The 23870-nt window shown below is 38.4% G+C and overlaps 1 protein-coding gene across 5 annotated transcripts in view; it reads left to right on the forward strand.

Moving 5' to 3' along the window:
* Positions 1–23476, forward strand: part of NOSTRIN (nitric oxide synthase trafficking) — a 73688-nt gene extending 50212 nt beyond the window's left edge. For 2 of the 5 annotated variants that reach the window (XM_012532157.3, XM_033423496.2), the window contains exons 11-16: positions 7258–7366; positions 8455–8543; positions 11365–11490; positions 12425–12536; positions 13651–13740; positions 16642–16857. In XM_012532157.3, coding sequence (XP_012387611.1) covers positions 7258–7366; positions 8455–8543; positions 11365–11490; positions 12425–12536; positions 13651–13740; positions 16642–16778 — 663 coding nt within the window. In that variant the 3' untranslated portion in view covers positions 16779–16857. Of the gene's footprint in view, positions 1–7257; positions 7367–8454; positions 8544–11364; positions 11491–12421; positions 12537–13650; positions 13741–16641; positions 16858–23234 lie in introns of those variants that run through there. The other 3 variants (XM_004267264.4, XM_049712273.1, XM_033423495.2) reach the window with 2 other exon arrangements.
* The last annotated feature ends 394 nt before the right edge of the window (positions 23477–23870 follow it).

A 23870-nucleotide genomic window follows, 5' to 3' on the forward strand; every position in this document is an offset into this window, starting at 1 on the left:
GTGTTAGTTTCAGGTGTACAGCGAAGTGATTCAGTTATACATATACATATATCTATTCCTTTATAAATTCTTTTCCCATTTAGGTTATTAGAGAGTACTGAGCGGAGTTCCCTGTGTTATACAGTAGGTCCTTGTTGGTTATCTATTTTAAATATAGCAGTGTGTACATGTCAATCCCAAACTCCTGATCTGTCCCTCCCCCCAAGACTAAATCTTCACACTCTATAAATAATTACTGTGTATCACATTGGTTTGTCTATTGCTGCATAACAACTTACCCCCAAACTCAACAGCTTGAAGAAAACATTTATTATCTCAGAGTTTCTGTGGGTCAGAAATCCAGGTGTGGGTTAGCTGGGTGCCCGAGTCCCACACAGGGCTGTAATCAAGGTGTCAGCTGGGACCGCAGACATCTCAGTGCTCTACTGGGAGATGATCCGCTTCTAAGCTCACTCTCGTGGCTGATGGCAAGCCTCTGGTCCTTGGGAACGGTTTTAGCTGGAGATATCAGTTCCTTGCCGCGTGGGTCTCTCCATCTATGGAGAGCTCACAGCATATCAGCCTGCTTCCCCTGGAACTAGCAATGCAGGAGAGACAGAGCCAGAGTGTCCAAGATGGAAGCATAGTCTTTTATAAGCTAATCTCAGAAGTGACATCTCATCAGATTCTATTTGTTAGAAGCAAGTCAATAAACAGCCCACACTCAAGGGGAAGGGATCACACAGAGGCATGAATCTTAGGAGGTGCAAATTATTGTCAACATCCTTTCTGGTCCTTGCCTTTGAAAAACTTTAACCTAATTAGAGGATTATATCTTTTCTTTTTTCTTCTGGTTTTATTGAGATATAATGAACATACAGCACTGTATAAGTTTCAGGTGTACAGCATAATGATTTGACTTACATACATCATGAAATGATTACACGAGTTTAGTGAACATCCGTTCTCATATAGATAGAACCTTAAAAAAATAGAAAAAAAACCTTTTTCCTTGTGATGAGAACTCTTAGGGTTTACTATCCTAACAGCTTTCATATATAACACACAGCAGTGTTCATTCTGTTATCATGCTGTGCGTTACATGCCCAGTACTTACTTATCTTGTAACTGGAAGTTTGTACCTTTTGACCACCTTCATCCAATTCCTCCTCTCCCCAGCGCCCACCTCGGGTAACCACAAATCTGATCTTTTTCTATGAGCTTGTTTGTTTTTGAAGTATAATTGACCTACAACATGATGTTAGTTCCTGGACCACAACACAGTGATTCGATATTTCTGTACATTACAAAACGATCACCATGATAAAGTTAGTTATTATCTGTAACCCTACAAAGTTATCACATTATTATTGACTAATATTCCCCACAATGTACATTTCATACCTATGATTCATTTATTGTGTAACTGAAAGTTTGTACCTCTTAAATCTCTCTCACCTATTTCTTTCCTCCTCTACCCTCTCCCCTGTCAACCACCTGTTTGTTCTCTATACCTATGATTCTGTTTTTGTTTAGTTGTGTTTGTTCCTTTGTTTTTTTAGATTCCACTGTAAGTGAAATCATGCAGTATTTGTTTTTCTCTGTCTGGCTTATTTCATTTAGAATAATACCTTCTAGGTCCATCCATGTTGTCACAAATGGCAAGATTTCATTCTTTTTTGTGGCTGAGTAATATTCCATTATATATATGACAAATCTTCTTTATCCATTCATCTATTGATGGGAACTTAGGTTGCTTCAGTATCTTGGCTATTGTAAGTAATGCTGCAGTGAACACTGGGGTGCATATATCTTTTCAAATTAATGTTTTTGCTTTCGTCAGGTATATACCCAGGAGTAGAACTGCTGGATTGTATGGTAGTTTCCACCAACAGTGTACCACAGTTCCCTTTTCCCCATATCCTCACCAACACTTATTTGTTGTCTTTTTAATGATGGCCGTTCTGACAGGTGTGAGATGATAGCTCACTGTGGTTCTGATTTGCATTTCCCTGATGATTAGTAATGTTGAGCATCTTTTCATGTGCCTGTTAGCCATGTGTACGTCTTCTCTGGAAAAATGTCTATTCAGGTCCACTGCCCAGTTTTTAATTGGGTTGTTTGGTTTTTTTGATGTTGAGTTGTATGAGTTCCTTGTATATTTTGGATATTAACCCCTTGTCAGATAAATCATTTGCAAATTTCTTCTCCCATTCAGTAGGTAGCCTTTTCGTTTTGTTGGAAGTTTCATTTGTGTTTTGTTGACGTTTCTTCCACTGTGCAAAAGTTTTTAGTTTGATGTAGTCTCATTTGTTTATTTTTGCTTTTGTTCCCCTTGCCTGAGACATATTCAAAAAAAATATTGTTAAGACCAGTGTCAAAGAATGTTCTGCCTGTGTTTTCTTCTAGAAGTTTTATGGTTTCAAGTCTTACATTTAAGTTTTTAATCCATTTTGAGTTTATTTTATTAATTTTTTATTGAAGTATAGTTGATTTATAATGTGTTAATTACTGCTATACAGCAAAGTGATTCAGTTATACATATATATATATATTCTTTCTTTATGTTCTTTTCCATTATGGTTTATCATAGGATATTGAATATAGTCCTCTGTGCTATACAGTAGGACCTTGTTGTTTATCTAGTCTATATATAAAAGCTGACATCTGCTAACCCAAACTCCCACTCCATCCCTTCCCCATCCGCCTTCCCCTTGGCAACCACCAGTCTGTTTTCTATGTCCATAATTCTGGTTTTGTTGTTGTTGTTGTCAGTGTTTTTATTTTCTTCCAGTTTTTTCAATATATTTTTTTTACATCTTTATTGGAGTATAATTGCTTTACAATGGTGTGTTAGTTTCTGCTTTATAACAAAGTGAATCAGTTATACATATACATACGTCCCCATATCTCTTCCCTCTTGCGTCTTCCTCCCTCCCACTCTCCCTATCCTCCCCCTCTAGGTGGTCACAAAGCACCGAGCTGATCTCCCTGTGCTATGCGGCTGCTTCCCACTAGCTATCTATTTTACGTTTCTGTTTTGTAGATAGGTTTATTTGTGTCATATTTTAGATTCCACATATAAGTGATATCATATAGTATTTGTTTTTCTCTTTCTGACTTACTTCACTTATTATGATAGTCTCTAGTTGCATCCATGTTGCTGCAAATGGCATTTTTCTGTTCTTTTTATGGTGAGTAGTATATACATTGTATATATGTACCACGTATTCTTTATCCATTTGTCTGTCAGTGGACATTTAGGTTGTTTCCATGTCTTGGCTATTGTGAATAGTGCTGCTGTGAACACAGGGGCGCATGTATCTTTTTGAATTACAGTTTTGTCTGGATATATGCCCAGGAGTGGGATTGCTGGATTATATGGTAATTCTATTTTTAGTTTTCTGAGGAAACTCTATACTGTTTTCCACAGTGGCTGCACCAACTTACATTCCCACCAACAGTGTATGAGAGTTCCCTTTTCTCCACACCCTCTCCAGCATTTGTTATTTGTAGACTTTTTTTTTTTTTTTTTTTTGTGGTACGCGGGCCTCTCACTGTTGTGGCCTCTCCTGTTGCGGAGCACAGGCTCCGGATGCGCAGGCTCAGCGGCCATGGCTCACGGGCCCAGCCGCTCCGCGGCATGTGGGATCCTCCCGGACCGGGGCACGAACCCGTGTCCCCTGCATCGGCAGACAGACTCTCAACCACTGTGCCACCAGGGAAGCCCTGTAGACTTTTTAATGATGGCCATTCTGACTGGTGTGAGGTGATACCTCATTTTAGGTTTGATTTGTGTTTCTCTGATAATTAGTGATGTTGAACATCCTTTCTTGTGCCTGTTGGCCATCTATATGTCTTCTTTGGAGAAATGTCTCTTTAGGTCTTCTGCCCATTTTTGGATTGGGTTTTTTGTTTTCTTGTTGTTGAGTTGTATGAGCTGCTTGTATATTTTGGAAATTAAGGCCTTGTCGTTCGCATCTTTTGCAAATATTTTCTCCCATTCTGTAGGTTGTTTCTTCGTTTTGTTTATGCTTTCCTTTGCTGTGAAAAAGCTTGTAAGTTTGACTAGTTCTCATTTGTTTATTTTTGTTTTTATTTCTATTGCCTTGGGAGACTGACCTAAGGAAACATTGGTACAATTTATGTCGGAGAATGTTTTGCCTGTGTTCTCTTCTAGGAGTTTTATGGTGTTATGTCTTATGTTTAAGTCTTTAAGCCATTTTGAGTTTATTTTTATATATGGTGAGAGAAAGTAATCCAGTTTGATTCTTTTGCATGTAGCTGTCCAGTTTTCCCAGCACCATTTTTTTTTTTTTTTGTGGTACGCGGGCCTGTCCCTGTTGTGGCCTCTCCCGTTGCGGAGCACAGGCTCCAGATGCGCAGGCGCAGCGGCCATGGCTCACGGGCCCAGCCGCTCCGCGGCATGTGGGATCCTCCCGGACCGGGGCACGAACCCGCGTCCCCTGCATCGGCAGGCGGACCCCCAACCACTATGCCACCAGGGAAGCCCCCAACACCATTTTTCGAAGAGGCTTTTTCTCATTGTATATTCTTCCTCCTTTGTCATAAATTAATTGCCATTCCAGAGGCTTATTTTGAGGACATTTAGGTGATTCTACTATCACATGACCTTCCTTGCTAAAAACTGATCAGTGTCCCTGGTCAGAGCCCAGACATCTTGCCTGTTTGCTCTCTTGGGCTAAATTCTTTATCTTCTTGGGTCAGGTCATGCCTCAAAGATTTTGTCCTTCACTCCCCTCTTGTTAGTTTTAATTGTAGTGTTCTAGATGCTGATCGTTAATTACCAAAATCTGCAGGAAAAACTCCTGCTTGCTCCTTCCTGGGCCCTCTGCTGTATTTCACTCAACTTCCAAGGTCCAGTCTGGGAGGCTCACCCCTCTCTCTGTGTAAAACTGGACCACTGGTCATGTCCTCCTATAAAAGTATAGCCAAAACCAACATCCCAGGACCCCCACTCAGGGAACAAGAGATGAGGGGAGAGGGGAAGGCTGTTAGATCTGACACAATAATGAATTCTGACCGGCTTTCTCCTTCCCACCATCTAAACATCAATAAGTGGCTGGCTGTTTCTTTAATTGAATCTTTTTTTCCGACCCTGGCAAAGGCAAAGCAAATTAGCAATAGCAATGTCTGTTAAAGCGGAAACAAAGGTAGAGATGGAAGTGGAAAGGAAGATTTGATTACATGGGGAAAGTACTTCTTTTTTTTTTTCTTCCAAACTGTGTAGGTGATCACTGAGATGGGAAAATGTACAATAAAATATATCTATTACTTTCTTGTAAAAATGCCTCTATCAGCTAACCTGTCAATAAAATAAGGGTCATTCTCCTTGAAAATTTGACTAAGCTCCTATTGAAATGTAAAGAAGTAGCCACAATGGTTTATCTTATTTGATGTGCCCATGGGAATTTTTGGTTTCTATGCAATTTCAGTGCAGCAGAACTAACGACTATGTATCTGTTGTCTAAGAGAATGGACTGTATCTCCAAATGGGTGAATAGGATTGTCCTAATATTCTTAAAGCAAAACACCTCCAAAATCTGACTTTATAGTCATTGGCAATAAGTGTAGACTGGCTTTTACAGAGTGCTATGAAATCTACATGGAAGAGGGTAAGACAGGAGAACTATCTGAATGTGAATATTGGAGGGCTGGTGATCAGTGTGAAAAATATTTGTAAGGTTACTGTAAAGGCCATGTTCAAAAGATTGTATCTGCAGTTTAAATGCCTCCTCTGGTTTTGATCTTCTTTCTGACAAATTTTTGAAAGAGAAGGACAAATTTAAGAAAGTTAACGACGGCAGTTTAATCTGTCTCAAGTTGATCCAGTAGTGATCTATCCGTGGAAATACATTTGTGAACAATATAGGCATCCCCAAAGAAACCAAATGAAGTCTTGGACTGGCATGAGAGTCAGATTATGAGGTGCATTCCTCCAGCAAGGAAGGACTGAGGGTTGGACTGAAGCATCCTTGCAGTTCACTCGGAGCTCACCTGCAGAGGTAACGTCAGCTTGGGCCTCAGCCTCAGGCAGACATGTGAAGGAGTGGACTCTGGTGGAGAATTGGGAGTCACAGGAGTTGGGTTTCATCAGTAATTACTTACTAGCTGTTTCGTCTTGGGCCTTCATTTATTTCTGAGTGTCACAGGTAAAATGGGGAAAATAAAACCAATCTCGTCGAGTTGTTACAAGAATCACAAAGAGTCACATGTAATAAAGGATATAGAGAAAATTTTTATAATATATAATACACAGTATGTATATTAAATATTTTAGTCTCTACATTATATTTTTGTAAAGGCTATTATTCTCTTTGCTCTAAATCTTCTCTTCTCTTTCTTCAGGACAGTCTATCTAAAGCTAATCTCTCCACCAATATTCAGGGTCCTCGCTTTTCTCCTTCCTACCAGATAAGTCCTGGCTCCTGCACTTCCATCTTCAGTCATCAGTTTTCCCTTTCTCCAAGGTTTCTGTCCATCTACTGCACTTATGTTCAGCCACCTCCCAACCTGACCCTAACATCCTTTTTCTTTTTTCACATAAAGGTCTTAATCATTTTAAGTTGCATATCACTGTAGGATATTTGCTTTGACTTGTTACTAGGCATTTAAACTGTGTCCTAACATCCTTTTTTTTCTTTCAACTCTGGAAATAATGTATATGAAAGCTCTGCTATTGTTAATGGTTCTCATAACCTACATGATAAAATCCCTACTTCAGCCTGAAAATCTGACCTAAACTACTTAGACAATTTTTTCTTCCACTACATTTGCTCAAGCAACTGGTCTGTTTATTGTTCCCCATACATTTCACACAACTCTCCCTCTGTCCTTTGCTTGTGCCATTTCTCCTGCAAGGAGTACCCTTTGCCCTCCTACCCCTCAACTGAAATGTGCTGGTTAAGTCAGCTAGTCTCCTTGAAGCTTTCATGCCCCTTCCCTTGGTGAGCCACATGCTCCTATGAAATAGCCATAGTAACGTTCACCCTCCAAGAATAATTTTTATCTATTAAAGAAAGTGCTCAGCTATACACTTACAAGTTGTAAACGAGGAGCTGTCTTCTTATTCAGTAGGTCTAGAAAAGGTAGACCAATCTGTAGAAAACCAGAGGTTACCCTGCTTTTATTATTTTTTTCTTTTTTCTTCCATCAAGTTAAAATTGAATACAGTCAGTGAAAGTCTCAGTGCAACTAGGAGTAGCAACTCTTACTTTTTTCCCTTTAAATTGTTAAACTTCCTTTTTTTTCCTAAAGGAAGAAGATCCTAAAAATGCAATGAGTAAAGAGCGACAGGCATCTTCAATAAAGTCAAAACTGTTGAGACTGCAAAAAGATATTGAAAAAGCCTCGCGAGACCAGGAAGGTGTGTAATTACCTCTTTGACTGGCCTGGTAAGGGAAAGTATTCTACTTGGAGGTTTCATCCAGAGTTAGGGTGATTCTGCTTTTGCTGACTGGTGCAGAGATCATCTCATTTAAAAGACCAAATATAAAACCTAATTTGTGTGAATAAAGAAAAATGAAAAAGCAAGGAGAGAGCAAAAAAAATTGAAAATGACATTCTGGTCTGTGAGATCTATACAAGTACTATACCACCATTTCCAGAAGTGTAGCATTTTACAGTGTTCCTGAAATTGGCTGATTGGTTTGGTTTAAAACACAGTAAACCTCCTGTGTACAAGGCTTTTCATTTTCTTGTGTTTATTTATTTATTTCCCCCATATTATTTTATTTTATTCTATCAGGGGGTGCTAATAGGTTGTTTTTAAATTTTTAAAATTTATATAAATTTTTTTAATTGAAGTATAATTGACGTACAGCACTACATTAGTTCTAGGTGCACAACATAATGATTCAGTATTTCTATACATTACAGAATGATCACCACTTGTTTGTTTCTTTTTAAACTAACTTCCTGAATGATGTGAAAGTCATTCAAATTAAATCCTATACTTAGACGTTAGGTATGTGAGAACGTGAAGCAGCTCTAAAGTGTTACAGGTAATAAAAACAACTCTACTTTTATGATTCTGATATGTAGAGCTTATTTTATGTGGACCAGAGAACCCTGTTGCAATGTAATACTTGATAGGAAATCCAAGAGAGCAAAATGTTCAGAAATGTAAATATCAGTGGAGGAGAGCTTAACATGGGGGTAAATGTTAGGAATCCACCATGGAATGGGTCAACAAGGAGGATGCAAAATCTCATCTTGAAAAATAACAATCAAGACTCCTTAAGCACCAGCATTTCTCAAATCCCATTAAATGAAGGTACAGGTCACCCATTCAGTAAAATTTAGTAACAACTACACACAGAAACAGGCCCAGCCATTTGGGAAATGCTCCCGGCATCACTTCTGGGCTCAGGCTCCCTCCGAGTATAACCACCTGCCAGTTGTGTCCCACTAGGACCAGAGGAACAGAGACTGACAGCCTTATTTCACTTTCAGGCCTGGAACGAATGCTGAAAGCATACTCCAGCCACCCCTGCTTCTCAGACACAGAGAGCCAAAAAAGCACAGCAGCCTTAATGGACGAGGTAAACATTTGCAGAATGCCATTTCCTAGATTTAATGATGAAGGAGCTATTTTGGGAATGCTTGTTTTCTGGACCATTTGACCTCTGTTTGCCTTTCCTTTCTCATGACATAGAACAGCCTAGTCAGAGAGCTTGTACACTCAGCTCCTTGACAAGTGGTTTGAGGAATCTGGAAAAATCCAGCTACTTAGAAATGTTTGATTTAGTGTCCTCCCAGGGGGGGAAAAAAGTGCCTAAAATAGAATTCCCCCAAATAGAATCATTCAAGTAAGGTCTGAAGACCGTGTGTACTTTACTCCAGTTAACAGATGTGGCCAAAAACACAGCGTCTGCATTCAGAGAGGCCTGCATCTAGCTCTGCCTTTTACAGGGACCTGGGACAAGTTTAGTTTTCTCATCTTTAAAGAGGGATGTTGCTACCTAAGGGGTTTTGTGAGGATGATGCATTATTTAGAAAATGCTAGCACAGGGCACAGAGGAGAATTGAAATCCTGGTAATTATCATTGAGATGCTGTTTTCCATTCATCCTTGAGCTAACATCAGGGTCTTCCGAGTATAACAGGGGAAAGGAGAGATGTGGCCGCACAGAAGGAAGATGGCCGACTGGGGTGTGAGGCAAGAGCTTCCAGGGAAACAAGGAAAAAAACTTCAGAGGCCAAGGTTGTTTTGAAGGAAGGGGGACATACTGTCAGCGGAGGGCAGGGAGAGGCACCTCCGGGCCTTGTAGCTGAAAGGCTGGACTGCGGCAGCCCTGAGACATTTGTTGGGATTTGTGGGCAATGCAGCCTCTTCAGAAGAACCCACATTATAAGGGCAGTTAGTAAAGGCCCATGAATTTTAAACAGGAATAAAAATGAACAGATACTATGACCTATGTGTACAAGATACAGGGTTTCTGCTGTGATTGGAGAGGAAGTTGACTGCGGTTAATCTGAGAAGAATTCAGGAAGAGATCAAAATTTTATCAATGTTTTGAAGGATCCAGGAAGCTGAACCAGCTTTCCTTACCTTGCACGTAGTCTAAACAACTCTCTTGTAAAAGTAGGTACCTAATAATTCTGTCCAAATGAGCAATTTCAATAGTTCTTTGGTAAAAGTAGACAGATGCAGCCAGGTACAGTTTATCTGTTTTTTAGCAGTGGCTTCCTTTAATGGAGGTGGTGTTGCAGAAATAAACCTGACACTTTCTGTGAAAAGACAGGCCTGAATTCTGTTCACTTGGGAACAGAGGTCTAATATCCTTGCAGTGACATATGGCTACAATTTTTATAAAATTATAAAACAGGCTGTTAGACATTTTCTGTGACAGCATAAAATGTTTAGTTAATTAATTCGATGTAAATGATATTTACCAAAAGAAAGTCATATGGAGCATTTTATGATGGCATTAAGATTTATTTCTTTGGGTTCTTGCATAAAATTTTGTCATTGACATAGAACACGTTATTAGGATCATCTTGGTACACAACTGGCCTGATTCACACAGTGGAGGATGCAAGATGGGAGATGATCTGACCCCTGAATTTATGGTGTTTATGATCTAGTGATGGAGCAAATAAGAGCCTTCAAAGAGTAGGTGCCAAACATCCGTGTAATTCGGTCACGCACGTCTGCCTCTAATGGAAGGAAACTCGTGATAGTGGTAGACTGATTTTGTGTTACGCAGAGAAGGTTTCTTGCAGGGAGAAGCTCTGTTTCACAGAAATTCTTCCTAATTCATTGACTCTTGGTCCTTGAAGTGCTATGTTTGAAGCAAGAATGTTGGCAAGCCATATTCTCTGAGAAATTGTTGTGGAAACTGGAGGTATTTAGAGCAGATATTGTCTTTGGATACCGGAAGGAGCACCACAGAGTAGAGAGACTTGATCTGTGATGCTCTCAAGTGCAGACTAGATCTAAGGCTAGAAGCTATGGGGGAGCTTTTGATTTCATCCTAGCTGAGCCTGCCCACCATGAAGTGGATTGTTCCAAGGATTAGAGCCCTTCCCCATCGATTGGAGGTGTTTGCTCCATGGCTGTGACCCCCTGGCCGGGATGTTAGGATTAGGAACCCCCAGGCGGGAAGTGTGGAAAAGGGAGAGACAATGGTGAGGAGAAGATTGGATAAGCAGACCCCTTCCAATATTTAGATTCTACGATTTGATTTACAACTTGACAGAGAAGTCATTATAAAGTTTCTAGCTCAAGGTCAAATCAGAACAGGAGAGACTAGGAGAATAGCTTTAGTTTCAGTCTTTATTTTTATATTCAAATACCCCAGAATATGGTTTCTAGTTTCCAGAAGTGTTACTGCAGACTTTCTGGGTAATATAAGACCTCACCTCTTCAAGAAACAATAACATAAACAACAAAACCCTGACTCACATCATTTTAGTTTGATTCTATTGATAAGCGTTCACTTCTGTTCTTTATGTTAAGTGCCCATGGCACCATTGCCTTTCTTCAAAGCCTTCCGAAAGCCTACCTTCTGCAGTCAACACTTATTATTCTCTACCTCATTCCTCAGCAGAAATTCGAGTAAAGCGATTCATTGCCACAAAATGCTGAGTAATATACCTATCAAGGTTTCTGGTTTACCTTATTTACAAGGGTCTAGAATACGACACACTCAACAACTAAGGCTTTCCTCTAGACTACTTAAAGTGTCCATTGTTTTTCTCTCTTCAGCATTTTCTGCATATGAGTTGCAAATGAGTTGAATGTGTATTTTTCTGGACCTCTTTGTCATTTTGGAAGTTATCCTGATATCCCTTTACCCACGCAGTTGTGCCTCAAAATTTTCTAGAAGTTTACTCATATGGTCAAATGATGTATCCACAGAATAACTTGAAACTAATGCTTTTGCAAGCAAACGCCTATAAACTGTCATCCGTCTTAGCAGAACTTGAGCAAAGACCTCAACCCAGCCATGTCTGCAGTAACTCCATCTTCAAGTGGAAAGAAAAGGTAAGCATTTAAAAGGTTGGCTATAATTTCTGGACTGGGCTTGCTGGGTGGAATGGCTTAAGGCAGCAACAGGCCAAAAAAACTTTTACGAATTATATATGCCATATGCTCAAATCCCCAGTTGCACAATTTTAAGATACATTTATTTATTTTTTGAGCACAGTAACAAGAGCTAAACACAAATGAATACATGCTTTGTATTCATATATAAATTAATGAGTTAAAAACACTTTGGGTTCCTTCTTCCTTCTCATACTTCTCACTTTATCCTTTGAACATGCTGTTATAGTAAAATTTCTATTAAATCAAAATCTTAGTATTCATACAGACCTAAATTGTAAGATTTTGTGATATGCAGTAGTCTCATCCATTTAACATAGTACATAATGTAGAGAATGCGTGTGCACAATTTAAAAAATTCACACACATGAGTTTTCCCAGTGTTACACTCTAGGAATTGATGAGCGTGTGAATATACACAGGTAGCTGTTTTCCATTTCCTACAAGAAGAAGGAGCTGTAACCACCTTGTGATGAAGGGACAGTTTTCTTTCTAAGAGACTCAAGCTCTAAAAGGGTCTCAGTCATTTACACAGAGTCATGATCATTTCACTTGCTTTAAAACCAAGTTGAATTTGTAGAAGTAATGCTGGAAATGTTACTATTTGGCCTAGGGGTAGAGGTCAGAATTGCAAATACAGGCTATAAAATATGGTAATTGTCTAATTCTGAAAATATTAAGGTCTCAGAAACAAGAATGTGCTAGAGTAGGGTTTAGGAATATATTGAATTTTTTCTTTATACCCTCCTCCCAACAATTGAAAAACAAATTCCTGAGGAAAACAGCTGCAGAATAGTTACTTTTCGCAAATACTTTTGATGACAATGTTGTAAAAAAATGACTTTTTTTTTTTTTTTAACTATTCAAACAGCAGCAGACACATAGTTCTGTAAAAATATCTCGGCCTTTTCTGACAAAGAGATTAGAGAATGTTGTGAGCAGGTCATCTTCTGGTGGGCAGAGAATTCCAAGTTCTTCATCTACAGGTAATCTCATGCCCAGAATAATGTGGGGCTGGGTCCTATCAGTAAAGCACGTTGCCAAAATTATATTTTATTTTCAGAGCCACATTGACATAAATCGGCTCAAAGAAATTTACGTTTCAATTAGGACTGATTAATTTGTTAAAATGTGTAGCTTTCTGTGCAAATGTCATCCAAAAGGTGGGAAGGACTCAAGAAGATTGGAGGGTTGGGAAAAGAATTCTGTAATATGAGAAGGTACCTCCAGTCACTGGCCTCCATGTTATTCAGACAGCCTGCAGTTTGCTGTCCACACACTCAGCCTGGAAACATTGGGAGGACTCTACAGTTTTGTCTCCAGACTCCTCCAAATTGCCTTGCAAATCCCAACCTCTTTTCAGGAAACATGGTGATCCCAAGGCCTACCCACCCGCTGTGTTCAGCCACCTGACTTTTGTCATTTTCCATCCACACCCCCACTGCCTTTTACCTTTCAACACACACACACACACACACACACACACACATATATACATGCAAGCACCTGTCATCCGTCATTGTTCAACTATAGTTACCATAACATTGACTCTCTAGATTCTTGATTAGAACTTGGCAAAAAAGTTTCAATCAAACCCAGGCCATTGTAGTCCACATGGTATGTTAAAGACTCGTGGTTGCATCATTGAGAAACAGTTCCCTAAGTACCTGGGGATGATGGAGGAAGCACCTGCTCCAAGTGTCTCCTATCTATTCCTGATTGGCAAAACTGGTGCTGGTTTTCCAAAACATGAATACAGTTACCACACAGCTTAGCTAACTGATGTTGATTAACTTCACGTGGGAAACAGTTTAAAATTGTCATTATTATTACTACTACAGTAACTTTTTGTCCAGACTTACTTTCTATGTTAGAGCTTTTGATTATGTAATATACACAGTTCGTCCACATAGTATGTACATCAGAAATGGTTACTGAATCAGAGAATGAATGTTATATACAATTATAAACTTTCCTTTTGGGAAGATTTCAATATATTTAAGCTCTGCACTACACGGCTGAAAAACTAGACCACTTCCCACCATGTTCATCTTGCCTACTGACCCAGCAGTAGTCATTATAACTTGATCCAACTTTCAGCCTCCGGTGTGACCCAGCTTGGCAATGGTCTCTGCAAGGCCTTATATTCTTTCCAAGCCAGGCAAGATGATGAACTGAATTTGGAAAAAGGTAAGAATCATTCTCAAATAGTTGAATTGCCTTCCCATATTGAAATTTTTAACTTGAAAAAAACTCTTGTCTTAGCCTTAAAAGTTATTACCAGGTCATGCATTCATAGCCTGGCTGTTATCAGACTAAGTTCAAATCTATTATTTGACTGACTACTTATTCTTTGGTTTCTTCTTCCCTCTTAGATGTTTGCTGAAGAACAAAGATAAATAAATAAATAATTGCAGTTTGTCTTAAAAACAAGGATATGTATTACTCTTAACCAAATGAATATCTCATATATTAATTTTTTATCAAAGTATAATTGATTTGCAAGGTTGTGTTATTTTCAGGTGTATGGCATGGTGGTTCAGTTACATATACATGTATATATTTATGTGTGTATACATGTATAGATATATATACACACATATATAAGTATACATCTGTATATATACACACACATACATGTTCTTTTTCAGATTCTTTTCCATTATAGGCTATTACAAGATATTGAATATAATTCCAGGTGCTATACAGTAGGTCCTTGTTGTTTATCTCTTTTATATATAGTAGTGTGTATATGTTAATCCCCAATTCCTAATTTATCCCACCCCCCTTCCCTTTCGGTAACCATAAAATTGTTTTCTATGGAAAAAAAAAAAGTTATTACCAGGTCAAAGCAGTTCAGGTTTATAATCACTCTTCTTAGAAGATAAAGATAAAGCACATCAAAAAGAAAGCTCACATGATAAAAATAGCTAACACATATTTGGTGTTTACTAGGTGCCAGACATTGCTGCAAACACATTGTCCAATTTAATATTCCTAAAAAACGTTTGAGGTTGGTATTATTTATGCCCATTTTATGACTGAGGCGACTGAGGCACAGAAGGGTTAAGTACTTTGGCTAAAGTCACCAGCAGTAGTGGCACAGGATTTGGGCTCAGAAATTCAGAGTCACGCTCTTAATCACAGTGCTCCATTGGGGTAGAACGTCAGTAATGGAAAGTTATCAGAGAGGTAGCCCCACCTTTTTCCTTTTCAGAAAGTTACTCATACAAGAATGTGAAGTGACTTCCTCTCATGGCTTAGTCTAAGTGCCAGTTCTAAACCCGGTCAAAGGACTCCCAGCTTAATATTTCTCACACTTCTCTCTCAAAAAAGGGTTTTATGCCCAATTAAAGGAATCAGACCCCCTTCTTTGTGTCACAGATTTTTGTTTAACGTGGAAAGGTTATTATATGATGGATGGTGTAGACCCCAAGATTATTAAACAAGAAAAAGTCACCAGCCTCAACTTTCTCTGTCTGTCCAATTATCAACCACATTTGGATGGTAAGCTAAGGCAGGGATCTGGAAATGAAATGGTTAGTGAGAAAGAATTGTGTCATAGGAGAAAATTTATAATCCATGACCAGGACATGGTGCCCAGAACCAACAGAAAGTTGAGATGGATTTTGCAGCCAAACAACAGGGATACCATGTATTTGCTATTGGTTCATAGGTGCTTCCTTTTCAGTTTGCCAGTCAGAGTTCTCCAGGCAGTTACTTTTCCTTGTAGCTCAGACATAAGTAAAGACAAGAAAAAAGGAAAGTAGACTCTCTCCTGCATGCATCTTAAATCAATGTTGCCTTTAATTTAAAAGTTTTCAGTGTTATAGAAGTCAGTTCATTACTCATCATGTCATCCTAAGGCTACCTACACCAGTGAGTAAATGAAATGCAGTAGTCCCACTTTCCATATGAATTAAAACGCACACAGATGCCACCTAGAACCCAGGGTCCTGAGTCTGAGTTACATAGTTAACACAAATTGATCATCTTGTCTTCAGTTCTGTTGGTTGCAAAGCCTACTTATACATTATATCCTCTGGGTTCTTTAAATGGAATGAATTCGTTGGAGGCTTAGGGAAGCTGGTGATAAAATTTTAAGTTATTCGTTTGAATTCCGATAGTAGGCTGTGTCAATCTACTGACCTGAGAGAACTCATTAGATGGAGACCTTAGCCTGAGAATGATCTCCTGCAAGAATAAATAGTGATGTGACTAAGGAGAGGTAGAAGGGGGATCAATGGTCTCCTTTGCCTTAGAAAGAAAATTACTGGGGAGAAGAATGAAAGAAAGAAAGACTGAAAATGACCTCATGATGATGCTTAAAGATCAAGTAGCTCTTGGATCCTTAAGGAAGTGGATATTTCCACTTTGATGTACAGGAAGCAGCCAGAGAGAAAGGACTCTCTCTTACAAGACAGGGAATAATGTGTTTTTTTTCTTTTTAATAGAGAATTAGAGAAGAGCCATGGGTTTCCTAGGAATTCTGTTTATTTGAATCATTGCTTTAAAGGAGTATTTTCCTCAAATTGATATTTTATTCAAATTATCTACATTGTTGAATAGGGAGTTATATTGTCATGCAAAGCTGTGAGTTGGAACTTTGGACTCTGAAGCTGGCTCATATAATGGAGAGAAGCTGCCTCGATCTAAAGAAAAGTCTGGAAGCTTGAGACATACTCTTAGTAGTCAACACACCAAACCATTTTGGCCACCAACATGAGGAACCCTTAAAGCACAGACACCAAGAAAGAGTTTGGGGATGACCCATCGCCTCTATCCAAAGTGAGCCAGGCAGCACGAGGACATAGGATCCAAAGTGATTTTGTTTTTAATCCAACTATTTTATGGCACAACTTGTTGTCCATTACCTTACTCTTTTTAATATTCTCTGCATTCTGCCTGCTTTGTGCAGAGGTGGTCAATAAATTTTGCTTCATCTGAATCACATGCAGAAAAATGATGCTACCAAGTAACTCCTTGAAAGCAGGATCGATCTCCTTAAAAACTGTCTTACTGATCAGACTCGGGCACATGCTTAAGTGCAGAAACCCACTTGTTTAACTATATGTATGTGCATTTTTACAGGTGACATTGTGACTATACACAAGAAGAAAGATGAAGGATGGTGGTTTGGTTCTTTAAAGGGAAAAAAAGGCCATTTTCCTGCTGCTTATGTGGAGGAACTCCCTTCAGATGCCGGGGACACATCTTCACAAGCGTAAGCAAGATTCTGAAGGCATCGCCTTACACTCTGTAAATTATACAATGTGGTGCAAATAAAGACAAATGCTGTGATCTTCTGTCTTTCTAACTGGGTGATGGTGATGTGACCTGCATGTCACAGTGCTTTGCACTTCATTCTTTGAAAGAGTCAGAAGATTGAGAGTAAAGGGAGGTGGGAAAGAGGCCTGATGGCTCCTAGAGTTTTCTAATTCTAAGAGACCCTAGAGATAACCTAATACAGCCTCTGCTCACAGAGAGAGAGAAAACTGAGTCCAGGGCAGTTCATCCTGAAGTCAGTCTTCTGGTAGCACAACAGAGATTAGGACACAGATGTCTTTTTTCCTGGGGTCTTGGGTGGAAATAGCCACAGTAGGCCCACAAGAGGTCAAGCAGTGTCAGGGAGATGGGGAAGAACACAGATCAAGTCCAAGAAGAGCTTAGCAGAGACAGGCAGGCAAGGCACCAGTGAGACAGACCCAGGTTAAGGACGTTAGAATAAAGGACCAGGAGCCAAGGCAAAGAGGCGGCGTGGTCGGAAGAGAGGGTGGTAGACGAGGACCATGTACCGGGCAGAGGATTTCAGGGTAGAATGGAGTACCATCCTGAGCCAATGACCTTCTGAGGTACCCTCTACCCACAACCAGAACTGCTCTTAGAGTGAGGTCAAGTGTGAGCCAGAGACGGCTGGGGATCAGAGGATAAGAGCAAGGCAGATAGGAAAAGGTTAGGAAGGAGACAGTGCCAGAAATTTCATGCTTCCTTGCCCACTTGGAAACTTCATACGCCAATTCAGAAACCAGGACTTCCTTCTGCACTTCCCTTCCAGGTCACGATGAAAGGAATACCCTAAGCAACTTCCTAGTGAAAGACACTTTAAATGCTAATGAGTCTCTAGTTTGGATGGAAAGTTCTAGAAACTAGCATTTACTTGTCAAAGTGGAAAATTTAGAGAGATTTATGCTGCTTCCTCAAATGCCCTATAACGGGAAAAGGTTGAGAATGAGAAGGTTCCCCTCTTCCCGAGGGGAACATTTTAAAATGAAGAGAAGTGGTACAGCAGCATCTTTCAGAAAATGACCTAAGTCAGTCTGGAGACCACACTCTCCATTGAATGGAAGGTCAAGGTACTGATGATAATACATCTGGGCAGATTTACTTTTGTGCCAAATAGACAGTCTGGCATTAAAGGAGTAATTAAAACCCATTCTATTACTCTCCTGCCCCCTACCTCTGTTTATTTTTTTTATCCTGTCAAATTTTATATTTTCACAAAGGAAAATTTCAAACCAAGGTACATATATTTTTTTATACTCTGCACCATTACACTCCTATAGCAGGATATAACTAACACATAGAGATATTTATAGATACAGATATCAGACCCGAAGGAGCACAAGTAAAATTTGTTATGTGAGACATAACTTACAGCCTAGAACAGATCAGAAGTTTTAACGTCATCCTTAATGGTGTATTAATGAAGACTTTCCACACGTAGGAAGTAGGCTGAATAATAGGCCATTAGACCATGAACTGAGATTTTGAATTTACATTTCCTCTTCATCTGACTTCTTTCCATTAAGCCCTGATGGATAAAAAAATTGTATAGCAATTGACTGTAGCCTACACTCGATCATTTGTATAGAGAAAGTGATGATAATGGTGGTTGGGCCCTGAAACTCTTTGGAAGTAATTTTCAAAGAAGCGGGGGGGGGGGCCTCTCTTTCTTCATAAAGCAGTTTTACTTTGTAAAGACATAAATGGTTTTCCTGGTTTAAAATGTTGCTGCAAATCCTTTTTGCATCTGTGATATGTAATTTTTAAACTTCAAAGAAATACTATAGTCTTAAACCAAATACAAATATTGTTGGGGATAACAGACTTGGATATCTTTTTAGAAGGGGAAGAACTTTCTGGCAGGACAGGTACGGATGGTACTCCTTAGATTTAGGTAAAAATTAAGTGCATATTGGTAAGAATAATGATGTGCCCAAGTCTTCCACAGAGACTAAAATAATTTTTAATATGAATACTTTTAAACTTTTAATTGGGCTTTCTTAATTATACTCCACTAGGCAGTTTTCATATGTCAGAAAGTTTTTAGCAACATTAACAACCTGAAATATAGGCAGTAGAGGGAGGTCTGAGCCAGATTTTCACTAAAAATATCAAAAGCATTACTCTGTCTTCTTTCAGGTAGAGTAAAAGCTTACTATCCATTATCCTGTCAACCAGAAAGATTAATTTTTTTTTGCATTTTCAATTACTCATAATAATATTCACAATGAATATTATGATCCATTTGGATCCATCAAAAAGTAATACAATATTTAGTTTGGGTTAAATTTTATTGTACAGTATCTTTAGGCTTTAACGGATTAGTAATTGGAGCATAATGTAACTTGTTCCAGCTTCCAAGAAAAAGTCTCCCCTCCCCCAAAGTCTTGATGGCCTTGGGGGTAATCAGCCTAATTTGGAGAATCAAAATAACAACACATCCCATTGCCTGTGGCAATGTTAGTAGGAAAAATGTCTAACTCAGGGAAGATGGGCCTGGGGGCAGGGGATCACGAGAAGGTGGGATCTTGAAGGGCAACAGAAGTTACCATACAGAGTGGCTGGGGCACTATCACTCTGTCACTTCAATACTAAAAAGACAATGAACCCTTTTCCTCAGAGAGCCCTTAGTCTCTCTTCTGAAAGGGAAACAGACCAGTAAACACAATACACTGTGATAAATGCTATAACAGGAGTATATCAAGAAGGTTATGAGAACATTTAGGAGGGGCATTAATTAGGATCAAGGAAGTCAGGGAAAGTCCAAACTGAGCAGGAGTCAGGCAAGTGGGAAGGGTGAGGTGGATGCTGTGGGCAGATAAGAAAGTACTGCACGTAACCCCTGGAAAATACACACGTAAAAAACTGATTACATACGAGGCCACAAAGTAAGACTCTAGAAACTGTGTGACCACAATGTAAGTTAGAAATCATTAAGAAAAGGTTAAGTGAAAAAACCCTGTGTGTTTGGAAAACACATATGTATGTGTCCCTGCACACATACAAATGCACATGTGCACACACTTCTAAATAACACATGGACAAAGAATAAATCTTAATGGAAAATTTTAAATGTTAGAAATAAAAAATAAGAAAGTTACTACGTATTAAAACTTGTAGTTTCAGGAAAGCAGCTTAAAAAAAGTACTGTAAGAAAAAGGAGAAAGGCTAAAATTAATGAATTAAGCATCCTAATTATGAATTTATGAAAACATCAGAAACAACCTAAAGCAAATAAAAGAAATGAAAAAGATCAGAAATTAATGAAATATAAAACAAAATAAGGGGTTGAACAAAGCTATCCATTGGTTCTTTGAAAGGATTAATCAACTGAGCAAACCTCTAGCAAAATTAAGAAAGGCATAAATAAATATTACTTCTAAGAAAAAAGTAGACATACTACAGATGCAGTAGATATCAAAAACTAAAATTATATATTATCAACAACTTTATACCAATTAATTTGCAAAAAATGTCAGCAAAAGAGATAAACTTCTCAAAAACATATGCCTTATCAAAACTCAGGAAGAAATAGAATAACTGAATAATTCAGTAACTATTAAAAAAATTTAACGAGCATTCTAAAAACATCTTCCTACAAAGAAAACACAGGCCCACATAGTTTTATATGTGAGTTCAAAAACAGGAAGTCTTATTCAAACTTTTTGAGGAAACAGAAAAAAAGGAACACATCTCAACTATTTTCAAGGGTCTAGGACCTAGGATAACTGTGACTCCAACATCCCATGAAGTTTATACAAAGGAAAATTAAAAGCCAATCTAATTCATGGCTACAGAGGTAAAAATTTAAAACAAAAGTTTCACAAACTGAATCCAACGTTATTAAAAACAAAACAAAACAAAAAGGATTGCACACCATGACTAAGTTGGATTTATTCTAGGAAGGCAAGTTTAATTCAACTTCTTTTTTAAGCCTATTAATATAAATCTCCTCATTAGCAGATACAAGGTGAAAATCTATAAAGATACAGAAAAACATGATAAAATCCAACAAACATTCATGATAATTACTTTTAGTTAACTGAAAATAGAAGAAAACTTTCTTGGCCTGGTCAACAAAAAAGAAAACAGCAAGTTTGGGAAACTACACATAGTGCAGTCTGGCCTGATAGAAAATTGATGCTCAGAAGATTAAATGACTTGCCTAACATCATGTATAAATTCTAATAGTAGAGCAAAGACGGGACCACATCTTAATCCTCAAATCTTTCTACATTACCAATGTTGGAGCCAGAAAGCAGAATTTTTCACAAAAAAAAGAGTATTCAAGATTTACCATTATACCGATCACATTTATTTGATCTCAAATATTGCCACTTTCTGAATTTTTGTAAAAATCTATCCAACTGAGTAAAATAACTCCATCCCTGAAGTTTTTCCCTTTGTTGGACCTTAGCTTCAGCAGCTACCTCCAGCTTGCTTGGTTGCTAAGGGAAAATGATAACATGTGTCTAAACTCCAAACATTCTTCACATATTTCACCATACATTGTTCACACTTCACACTACAGTATGTTTAACAATACCAAGAAAGGAGCTGATTTAAACAGCTCATATACTCTCCAGTTTACTTACTTAACTGATGTACTCTCTTTCTACTTAGATGAAACCCTTGTCTTTATTCAGAAAGAGTCTTATTCTCAATTAGCTTTGTCATTTAGTCAAGAATTGCCGGCAGAAATATCTTTACCTTCTAAGAATTTCTGGACATCTCAGCAACATGCCTGTAGGTATTACTGAACAAGTCAGCTCCTTTTCAAAGATGTAATTTTAATTTCCCATTAAATAATCCCATATTGAGTCTAGAAATGTGTTCGACATTAACAAATACTTACTAAGCTTCTACTATGTGTTAGATACTATGCTAGAGTGATACTAGGCACTTCACTGTCATGGTACACAAATTAAAATATAACTGATTGTCTCTGTACAAGAATCCTCTGAAGTGGAAGAGAAGCAACACATTCTAATCCTCATTACCTGGGAAATCAAAACTTTAAATCCACTAGCAGTACATTTTAGCAGATTTTGTGCTGATTCTGTTTTTTTAACTTAATTAGTGATTGAGTTTAATTTTAGAGGGCTTGTTGTTCCATTTTATTACAAAATGTGGAATAGGTTAGTCCACCCGATTTGGATTCCAGTTCAGTTTTACTACTTGTGTGCATTTGTTTCCCATTTAAGAAAATCTCTTACCTATGTATCTTGTGCTTTATTTCCGTACCAGTAAGACTGTAAATGCTTAAAAGTATTATTTCTTATTTACAACATAGCATCCTAAATAAAATGGATAGAGCAAATTTAATGGAATAGCTTGGTTTACCTTTCACATGTATTCAAAGCGCAATTTTCATAATGTATCAAACTTTAAAATTTAAGCTAATATACTAATAATGTTGACTCCAGAATATTCCTAGGTTGGCACAGAGCAAACCTCAAAAATTAGGGCATTTATATTTGATTGAACAGATAAAGACTTACGCATAAGTCAACAGTCCTCCATCCACCATTTCCATAAAGACCTGGGTTGATAAGTGCAGTCTGAATACCTAGAGATGGTTCTCAGTGAGTCACTTGGGTTCTGAAGACCAGGTACTAAGGATCCAGACAAAACATATTCCCCTGTTTTTTTTTTTCTTAATCATTATACTTCTATAGAAACAAAAAAGCAAAATTATATTACAAAAATTCAAATTTGTAAAAAAAAAACAAAAAAATTCAAATTTGTATAGAATCTTTGTTAAGAACTCTGTCTTCACATACTTTCTCTGCAATATAGCATAGAAAGGCATAAGGTAGAGTCTAGGTGAAGTTCATGGGTTAGGTGCCACCTGGGTTTGAATCCCAACTCTAACACTTCCCAGCTATCTGACTTGAAGTTACTTACACTCTCTGTGCCTTGGATTCCTTATCTGTAGAACTAGGTTATGGATAGTACCTACCTCACAGGTTGTTGAGGGAATATAAATGAGGTGACATCTGTAAAGGGCTTAGAACAGTGCTGGGCACATAAGAAGAGTTAAGAAAGTACTATTATTCTAAGGTGGCCAACCCTAACCAATTCCCAATTCCACTTTTAGAATGAATCAACTTTCCAGGTGAGAAAACAAACTGATACAAATTTCTATGGCTTAAGGCCCTTTGTTTGGTATGAGAGTGCACTTTATTCATACGTCTGACCTTGGATCCCAGCTACAAAGCTGGTTCCTATGCTATCCTTTTGTGACTTTCCTGCTACGTGGTCTCATTCAGATGTCTTGTCCCACCTCCACACCCCAGTTAGAAGAAGTGAAGAATGGTGGTCCTTGAGGAGAAATGGACCTAAGTGCGGAGCTACCCATTTAGTCTCTCATCCCCCGTCTTCATTTCTCTAACTTGCAGGTGAAGAGGATCTTTCAGAATCAATGCCTCGTGCCTTCTCGCTGTATGGTTCAAAACACTGTATCAAGAATTTGTGGTATGAGACATGGTTTTCCTCTAGTTTCAATGAATAAAAACATTTTCTTAAGTTCTGTTTGTTCCTTGAGAATATATTCAAGCAGTAAATATGTACTCACTATAGTAGTCATCTGCTATTTTTTTCTGTTAAACATGTAGTGTCTATTTCCATTTAGAGAACTACAACATCCCTACTCTTAGCTCAGTTTTCGAGGTTAATCTACCTCCAGACCTGGGTTTCCTAGGCATGAGAGGCCACTGAGGGAGAGTGCTCTGAACTCCCTCCAACCCTAACTAGACAACTGGTCTAAACATTTCCCCCAGACTGCAAGGAGGAGACAGCAGTAGCTGGAAGCACGAAGGCCACTGCTCCATGGCTTTTAGGTATCAAGATATCCTGAGAGGTGTAGTATGTGCCTTCCACTAAAGCCAGCAGACCTAAAGACAACCAAATTTATAAAGAAAGAATGGTGACAAAAATGAAATCTTAGAAGAAGTTGATGGAGTTCTAGTTCGTATTGAATAGACTCCAAAGATGGCAAATTTGTATCCAGACCACAACTAGCCAGTATAAATATT

The sequence above is a fragment of the Orcinus orca genome, chromosome 7 (genome assembly GCF_937001465.1).
Source record: "Orcinus orca chromosome 7, mOrcOrc1.1, whole genome shotgun sequence".
Lineage (NCBI taxonomy): Eukaryota > Metazoa > Chordata > Mammalia > Artiodactyla > Delphinidae > Orcinus > Orcinus orca.